At 39.7% G+C, this 8,803-nt stretch overlaps 1 protein-coding gene and 1 long non-coding RNA gene across 2 annotated transcripts; one reads left to right on the top strand and one right to left on the bottom strand.

Annotated features, from left to right (window-relative positions):
* Positions 1-3,581: 3,581 nt before the first annotated feature.
* Positions 3,582-4,796, bottom strand: LOC150063164 (uncharacterized). Its single transcript, XR_016535406.1, has 3 exons — positions 4,722-4,796; positions 4,012-4,115; positions 3,582-3,903 (listed from the first exon to the last, which is right to left on the bottom strand). It is a non-coding gene; the product is annotated as an uncharacterized LOC150063164 (long non-coding RNA).
* Positions 4,797-4,869: 73 nt separating this feature from the next.
* On the top strand, positions 4,870-7,322 carry Pom121l12 (POM121 transmembrane nucleoporin like 12). Its single transcript, XM_090332849.1, has one exon. It carries the CDS (start codon positions 4,984-4,986, stop codon positions 5,845-5,847), a length of 864 nt encoding a protein of 287 aa, XP_090188975.1. The 5' UTR covers positions 4,870-4,983; the 3' UTR covers positions 5,848-7,322.
* The last annotated feature ends 1,481 nt before the right edge of the window (positions 7,323-8,803 follow it).

Below are 8,803 nucleotides of genomic sequence, written 5' to 3'. Positions count from 1 at the left end.
CTTCCTCCATCTTCCTCCTCCTTCTTCCTCCTCCTCCTCCTCCTCTTACTCCCATTCCTGCTCCTTCTCCTGTCCTTTCTGCTGCTCCTTCTTCTGCTTTTCTTTCTCTTCTTCTCTTCCTTCTTCTTTTCTTTTTTCTAGTACTGAAAAATAAGCTCATGGCCATGTGATTCTAGTCTAGCTCTTTACTTCTTGAATCATGAGGTCCCAAATACTTTTTTTTAGTGTTATTTACTTAAAGGGTCTCCCATTTTTGCCCATCGTAAGTCATGGAGAGTGACCCCTTTTACATCTGTCTTGAAGTAGAGGGGATCCTACTGTGCAACATACAGTCGCTCTTTCATTGAGGTGAAGTATATATTTAAACTCACTGTACTTAAGGGATTATGGTAAAAAAGATAATTGGATTCTGGAATGTAAATGTATGGCACTTGAATTATGTCTCAAGATGTTTTTATTTATTTATTTATTATTTTTTGTGGGTGGGTCATGGGACTTGAATTCAGTGTGAGTGCTGTCCCTGAGCTCTTCAGCTCAAGGCTACCGCCTTACCTTTGACTCAAGCCCCACTTACTGTTTTTCTAGAGGTTAATTGGAGATAAGGGTCTCAGGTTCTTTTGTGGCCAGGCTGCCTTTGAACAGAGATCCTCAAATCTCAGCCTCTTGATTAGCTAGGATTACAGGCATGAGTCACTGCCCCTGTGATGTGTGTGATTTTCTTTAATCTACCTAATAATACTCCCATGTGAAAAATTCTAAGCGCATCAATAAAAATTGTTTTCAAAATTTAGTACCAATACTAAGTAAAAATAATCTCTAACACCCCCATAACACACACATTAATCACATGTACAAACACTAGAAAAGGAGCCCAGTGGACTCAGGATTCAGGAAAAGAAAAAAAGAAAAGAAATACAAAGAACAAATTGTCAATTCAGGGACAAAGGAAGCCAGAGAATAAATGCCAAATTGTAAACAGAAATATTTTTCTGTAGAAATATTGGATAAATGCTTATGCTGTTTTTCATTAAGAATTGTAGAATGGTTTAGCACATTAAGCTGTCTAAATGTATATTTTGACTTACATATTATCATAAAAAACTGAATTGCTGAAGATAAATTTGTAAGAAAGTAAGTATTTCTAGAAAATACCCAGTGTGTATTTCTCAATTATACCAACATCACAGAAAACAAGGAAAGACTGAGAAACCCAGGAGACCAAAGAGAATTAATTCCTAGAAGACAAACATTGTTAGAGAAAATTAAAAAAAGAAAATGTTACTGGAATGTTTGATGGCCCTGGCTCATACCTGTAATCCTCACTATTTACTAGGCTGGGGTCTAAGGATCGTGGTGCAAAACCTGCCTATGCAGAAAAGACTGTGAGAGTCTTAGCTATTAAAATTACTACTAGTTACTTAAATGCCAGAAGTGGCAGAGTGCTTGCTATTTGAAATTCATTTCCTTTCATTCTGCTCAAGGGAAAAGCCAAGAAAGAACCAGAGGCCTGGATTTCAATCCCAATCCTGGCTCTCACATGCAAATAGAAACTACAGTTCTCTTGCTAACACTGAAAGAATATTAAGTTCTTAGCTTTGATGAATGTACTGCAGTGGTGTCATCTGATGACATAGGATGAGGCTTTCTCAGTCTGTACTGTTCAGATATGAAATATGCTGTTTTATAGGATGTGGTTTGAGTACTACCAGATATCTAAATGTGTCTCAGGATTACAGCAGTTAAAAGTGAAAAGTATATTGAGGCTGCCTTCCTCCAAATCAAGTTTCTACCTTCCCTAATTTTCTCTGGGTGTTGGATTGTGGGGAAAGGATCCAGAAAACTTTCTTCTAACTGCACTGGCCTTCATTAACTTATATTACAAACTACACGAAATGTGTTATCTCTTAGTATGTAAGAATAATCAGACAGGCTTGATAACTATGAAAACCATTTCCAGCTAACCTTTACCAGTGAAGATGGTTCAGAGGTGATTGACTAGAAGCTGCCCATAGGAAAACTCATTTTGTAGATGATATCTATGCTCACTCCAGCATAGAACCTATTGAATTTTATTGAAACTGTGAAACTGAGATGAAACTTCCATTGCAAGAAATGTACATCAATCACCTGGTGTGGTGACACATAACTATAATCCTAGAAATCAGAAGAGCTGGAGGATCATATTTAAGACCAGTGTGGGCTTCAACAAACAGACTCTGTTTCAAAAAAAAGAGAAAGAAATTGCTATAATCAAGTTGAATGTCTATTCTGAAGATAATATCATCTATATAACTATAATTGGTAGAAATATATCTCTATAATATGTAATATAATGTATAAATATTACACATACACATTTGTGCATATATATACATTATAGAAAGAGACAACATACCTATATAGCTATAAAAGTAATTGCCATGATGTCTCTGGTAATCTTATTAAGAAGAAAGTCATAGCATGGAATAGTTTTGTTTTCAAAATACTACTCAGAGACACTTGGGACAAAACAAATTGCTCAGTGAATAAAAAATTCACTGTTTAGCACCACTTGGTGGACAGTACACCTCCTCAGTCCCTTCTCTGTCAGATTGGCCCAGGTTAGTGTTGCTGGGATAGACACTAAAAGGAAAACTTTTAGTGTCTATCCCATTCACTGGTTTTCTCTTGACCCTGGAAGAACCTTTTGTCTGTTCTTGGATTTGAGTCTTTCTTTGCCATTGTTACCATGAAGCCAGCTCAGGACATGCACTGTGCATATGCTCATGAGAAGAATTGTTCAAACTTGATCACAGAAATTGACTATTCAGTAGTCTGCAAACCTGTTTATGTAGTATGATTGTGACATTTGACTATGGTGACTCTTTTTTATTCTCTGTGATATAGTAGCGCATTTTCCTTAACTACTGTGATATGCATGAGGCAGACACACAAACATAAAAGCGGCAGTTAATTACTTCATAGGCCTGGAGTTTCCAATGCAAGGCAAGTTCAGCTCCAATGGTGGAAGAAGCTGCAAGAAACTCACTTCCCTACTCAGGAAGCCTAGCACACAGAGGGATGGCCAGTCTCCTTACAGAGAACTACCTTCCTTCTTTCAGAGGCCCTCACTCAATGACCTAATCACCTAGGTCTGTTCTCTAAGGAATCTTTCAACATATGTATATTTGATAGATAAGTTCAAACAATAGGTAATCCATATGACAGATTGACAGTAGAGTGGAGATAGAGTTCATTATGGTTTATGTACAAAAACTTGTACGTTTTGACTTCATAAAATTTCTCTTCACTCTCATACTTTGCATATTGTGCTTTTTCTAACTTTGCTTTAGATTTTCATACACTCCTTCTTGAAAGAAAACTTTCATGGTATATGTTTATTGCATGTGGGTTAAATTTCAGTGACAAAATTTCTCATCAGTCACGTGTCTTATGCTGCAGTTTTGAAATTTTATTTTTTATTATCAATGTGATGTACAGAGGAGTTACAGTTACATTTGTAAGATAGTGAGTATATTACTTTTTGAACATTGTGACTCCTTTTCATCTTCTGCCTTAAGTAATAAATAACGCAATAGATGACCTGTTAAATATATGTGCTAATGTTCTCTAACCGAAAGCCAGGGGGTGGGAGGAGACAGTATTTGAAAATGAATATGAAGGGAGGGATAGAGTGATGATGATATTCTCAATGAGATGTAGACAACTACAGCTCTCAGTTGTAAAGTTCAAGGGTGCTTTTTGGTTGATGCTCAGGGATTATTAGAGTCCTTAAAGCTGCTATCTGGACTCATTAGCAAGTTCCTGAGGCAAAGGATGATGTCAGCATGATACATATGATTTATGACAGTCAGTAATCCTCCAGGGAAATCATATATGTCAGCGCTATGCTTGTCTTCTTGCCTGTAAAGAGATTTGGTTTGGAAGAATACACAACCATACACGGATTTTATTTTATTTTATAGATAATTTAAAATTATCTATAGTTGTACAGTTATACATTATACATACCTATATATAACAGCTTAATAGTCCAGCAGTTAGCAAAATCAGAATTGTCAGTGTTAAAAATTCCATATGAGATCAGTTGCGAAAAGTGACATCCTACAACCATCCTACAAAAATAATTACCCTTCCTGAAAAAATGTTACTTGATTTTCCTTAAGAACATCCAAGTGAATTACATTCATATTTTATGATTATGAGAGAAAATGCCCTTCTGTTAATAGCCTATATGATTTGATTTTCTTATGAACTACAGAAGTTATTATGTTCTCCCTAAATGTGGATGAAAACAGAGCCACATTCCCAGTTGGGATGTTACTTGGAGACAGGTACATTATTTAGCTTTACTCTTGGTAGCTTTTTACCCAAGAGGAAGGAAAATATCTGACCCACATAATGTGTTTTATAAAAATACCACAACTACTATAGGAGTCCAAGATTTTTTTTAAATGCAGCATTTCCAGCAATGGAACCAATTTTAGACCCTTGAAGAACTTTGTAATCCTCACAGTTAAGGGTCCAAGGATGTATGGACAAGAGTGAGCTATACTGGAGCAACAAGCTTTCTCTCTGCGCCATGGAAACATTCCGATAGGAACTCTGAAGTTGGGTTACACCTATGAAATCATTAAGTTGTACACTTGGCATGGGTGAGGGGATAGGAGTGAAAGAGTGAACATCCCAGCGAAGACACGCACACACCCAGAAGGCCCGACCTGTATTGATAGTGGCGCAGAGACCCGCTCTGCATGGCGGGTGACTGGTATCACATATTTACCAGGGTCCTAGCCAGCATCCCTGTTTCTACCGGACTGGCGCGTGGCAAGGTGTAGAAGGTTCCAGAGTTCAGATGCCAACGGCCACTGGAGCCGGGAGGGAGCTTCGTCTGTGGTCCCTTCCCGCCTCTCCAGGCATCAGACACTTCTGGAAGCTGGGTCCCTATTAACTAGCCAGACTGGACTTTGCAGTCCTGCTCCCATGGGCGGCTCCCTGGGCTCACCCCAGCCGCAACCGGAACCCACGCCCCCTGCCCCGGGCCGTCCCAGGCCCAGGCCTGCCTGGGTGGAGGAGCCAGTCCGGTGTGTCCAAGATGATCCTAGGGTCTCCATTGGGCAGGTCCCCAAGGCGTTGCTCCGTTGGCCATTGGGCACACCATTCAGGGTGGTCTCTGCGACAAGGAGGCGCTCCCCTGCCAGGCTGTCTCCCGGGGTGGCCATTGGGCCTGATCTCTCCAGTGCCTGGGAGACCTATATGAAGCGGTGGCTTTGGAGTGCCAGGAACCCTGTGCACACCTGCAGTCCCGTGACCATCAAGATCGCTCCCCCAGGGTGCAGGAGCAGTCCCCTGGTTGTCCCCAGGCAGGGAGCCAGCTCTGCTGGGCATCCAGCTGCTGCTGGGGAGCGCCTTGACCCCTCCTCAAGGGAGGCGGTGCTGAGAGCACTCAGCCAGTGCAAGAAGGGGAATAAGAAATTCGATGGGCCGCTATGGTTTGAGATCCCAGAGAGCAAGAGCAAGAAGCAGAGCTCTATGTCTAGGCCATCTGCCTTCAAGCCCTGCATAAGAAATGGAATGGTGGCTCCTTTCGTGCCCAGGCCCGGGCCCTTGACTCAAAGACCCTACTCTTGGAAGTTCAGTATCTGCGAGGAGGAGAATAATCCCGTGCCTTTCGTCCACCCGCATGCATTGATAGCATCTGAGCAGGAAGCAGAGTCTCCGCTGGAGAGAAGGGAGAAGATGAAGCCTGTCTGTGGCTTGGGCCACATTCCTGTGCAGCAAAACAGAAGGCACAGAGTCTCCTTTGTGCCTAAGGATTCCCAGCCTGCACGTCCCTTTGCCTTCTGAAAGTCAGGACACTGCCACTTGCCTCTTGAGACTCCAGCCTAAGTATCTGCTTTCATCTTCTAACTCCAGCGTGGAACTCTGACACACCAATTTATAACCTGTTCCAGAGCCCCTGGCTTGCCACCTGCTAAGCCTGATCCAACCTGGCACTTAATTAGAATTTTCCAAAACTAAACTCTTGCCTAGCCTTCACCTGGCCTCTCTCCCCAAAACATGCTTCCTTCTCCACTTCCCTCTTTGCACAATTGGTTAGATAACTATTATTTAAATATCAATATATACCTTCACGCACAAAAATAAAGCATGCATCATCAGAGCCAAAGCCCAGGCATAACTTCTGCCCTGGAATAATTTTTTTTATTCATTTGAGATCCTTAATCTATGTTGAGTATGGCCAGAGTGTGGAGAGAAAATTGATGTTAAGAGAAAGACACTGTGATCCTGGTAATTTCCACAATGAGAACCAAGGATTGTGGTCTAAGGGCAATGTCTTCTAGGCAAAGAGACAGTCTATGATCCCGCTGATACAGCTTCATAAGGAGAATCAGGACTTCTATGAGCAGAATGGATTTTCCTGAAGCAGCCATTTAATGGACTACAGGTTTTTGTACAGTATGTCAACATTGAGAAAAAAAAAAGGCTTGCTTTGAGAGGGTAATGATGCTTATGGAGGGGTGCCTTTGAAAATGGCACAGAGAAAGCAGAAGCAAACAGGTTTCTTAGCATAGTTGCTCAAGATAGCAGATGGAGGTAGTGCAACCAACTGAGATGGGACATATCAATAGGAGAAAGAATCTGGAGAAATTCGAAGATTGGTCACAATTTCTAGAAGAATGAAAACAACTATGTTTAGGTAGATTTAATTTTCAGTTGACTATGTCAACCTGGAAATCAGTGGAATCGTTGAAGCATGAAAAAACTTTTTGGAGCCAGGCCCTACACTTCTTTATATCATGGAAATGGTCTAGCGGTCCTTAAAGTCATGTGTAGCATGAGATCACCAATATGGTGATTAAAAAAAAGGTTCAAATAGGGAAGCTATGGGCTCCAATGTTTAGAAGGAAAGGAGACAGAAAAAAACCTGAGAAGAAACAGCCATGGAGGCTGGAAGAAATAGATTTGCCAACTTTGTTGGAGAATTTAAAGAAAATCTATCTTTTGTTTCTATTTTCAGAACTGAAGTTGAAACAAATTTCTGGGAGGGGAAAGATGTGAAGGAGGCTGCAGGAGAAAATAGGGACTGCAGAAGATTTCAGAAGATTTTCAACAAATTGCTTTTTGTTTTGTTTTGTTTTTGTGCAAAAACTGCAGACAAAGTTATAGACCAGGGAATCCATGTTAATATGGTCCAGGTCAAGGCCTAGCACCAAAGCAGAAGGTCAATTACTCCATTTGATGAGATTCAATTGTTAATTGTATGCAGATCCATTCTCACAAACCTACACCAAAATAAAATTTTATTAAATATTCTGGTACTTTGGCTCTCAATTAGGATTAATTTTAATAGAGGCAATCACAAAATGTTTTGAAAGGAATAATGTTAACTTTACTGATGGAATCATTGAGCAAATGTAGCTATTATAGTCAATGTACATGGTGTAGAAAATGAACTAGATAACTGAAGGCTAGGAACAAGGGGAGGGGAACAGGGGGACACAAGGAAGGGGTGACATTGACCATATTTATAGATTAAATAGGTCCTTTGTACAATTAATAAGAAAAATTTGGGAAAATAAACTTAGCAAGAAATAAATTGATGCAGAAATTAGTAAAAGCCCATGGGAAGAACAAAGGCAGTTTAAAGGCATTTCAAAAGGTGGAGACAAGGAAAATACTTAAATTTGAGGTTAAAAGAAACTGAATGTGGGAAGGACAGAAAGTGAATGTAAATTAATAAATTATGGGACATAGAGGAGTTTAACAACTGATTGTGACAATGATGTTTTATACTACCTCTCAAAAGTGTAATAATAGCAACAATTAATATTTGGACAAAACACAAGAACAGCACCATTGATATTTTTCTAACCATGGGGATTTAGGGACAAGGAAGAGTTCTAGTTTGCAATAACGTTCTTGACTCTCTAATCCATAGCAGTGTCTCATGGCCTGTCAGTTGAGTTATAATACCTGGTTTTTATCTGACAAAGTGGACAGGTTTTACTAAGATCAGAGCATTGATTCTTCTGAGACTAGCTCCCCAAGGAAAAGGATTGTATTGTAAAGACACTGAGGCCTCTGTTCTTCCTGGGAATGGGAATAGACAAATCCCTGGGACTAAAGAAACTCATCTGAACCAGATATGTAAGGCTGTACTAAATGGCAATGGAGGTTTGTTAAGTTGATGTAAAAACAGTTAACTACTACAGAAATCAGGCTAAAGGAAATAGATAGCTAATTAGGTACAAGAATATAAGTGCATTGGTCAATTGGTGTATTGGCTTATTGGTCCAGTTGGAGATTTGGTTACAGAAAATGAATAGGACTAAAAATAGTGTCTATACTGAGCATGGAGGCATTTTTTTGTTTGCATTCCCTATTTACCAACTATAGTACCAAGTATAGTTATATACAACAATTTTCAATATATTAAATACTATATTGATCTAGATGTGATCTAAAGTATTTGAAAAAAGTCACAAATTATGAGTTTGGCCTGATAAACATTGTTCTTAAAGATTACATATATTCATTGGAGCTGGTTTACTTGCTAACTTTATTGCCCAAGGCTGCAGCCCTACCACTTGAGCCACAGCTCCTTTTCTGGGCTTTTGGTTGTTAATTGGAGATAAGAATCTTACAGAATTTCCTGCTTGGGTTGGCTTAGAATCACAATCCTCAAATTTTGGCCTTCTGAACAGCTAGGATTACAGGCATGAGCCACCAGCAAGCACCTGGCTCAAAAATATATATTTTTTTACTTTTATAAATATGTGCTTAGCAACTTTTTTTTGTT

The sequence above is a fragment of the Megascapheus bottae genome, chromosome 5, assembly GCF_031878675.1.
Source record: "Megascapheus bottae isolate mThoBot1 chromosome 5, mThoBot2.hap1, whole genome shotgun sequence".
Classification (NCBI taxonomy): domain Eukaryota; kingdom Metazoa; phylum Chordata; class Mammalia; order Rodentia; family Geomyidae; genus Megascapheus; species Megascapheus bottae.
This window is presented reverse-complemented; position numbering and strand designations above follow the sequence as displayed.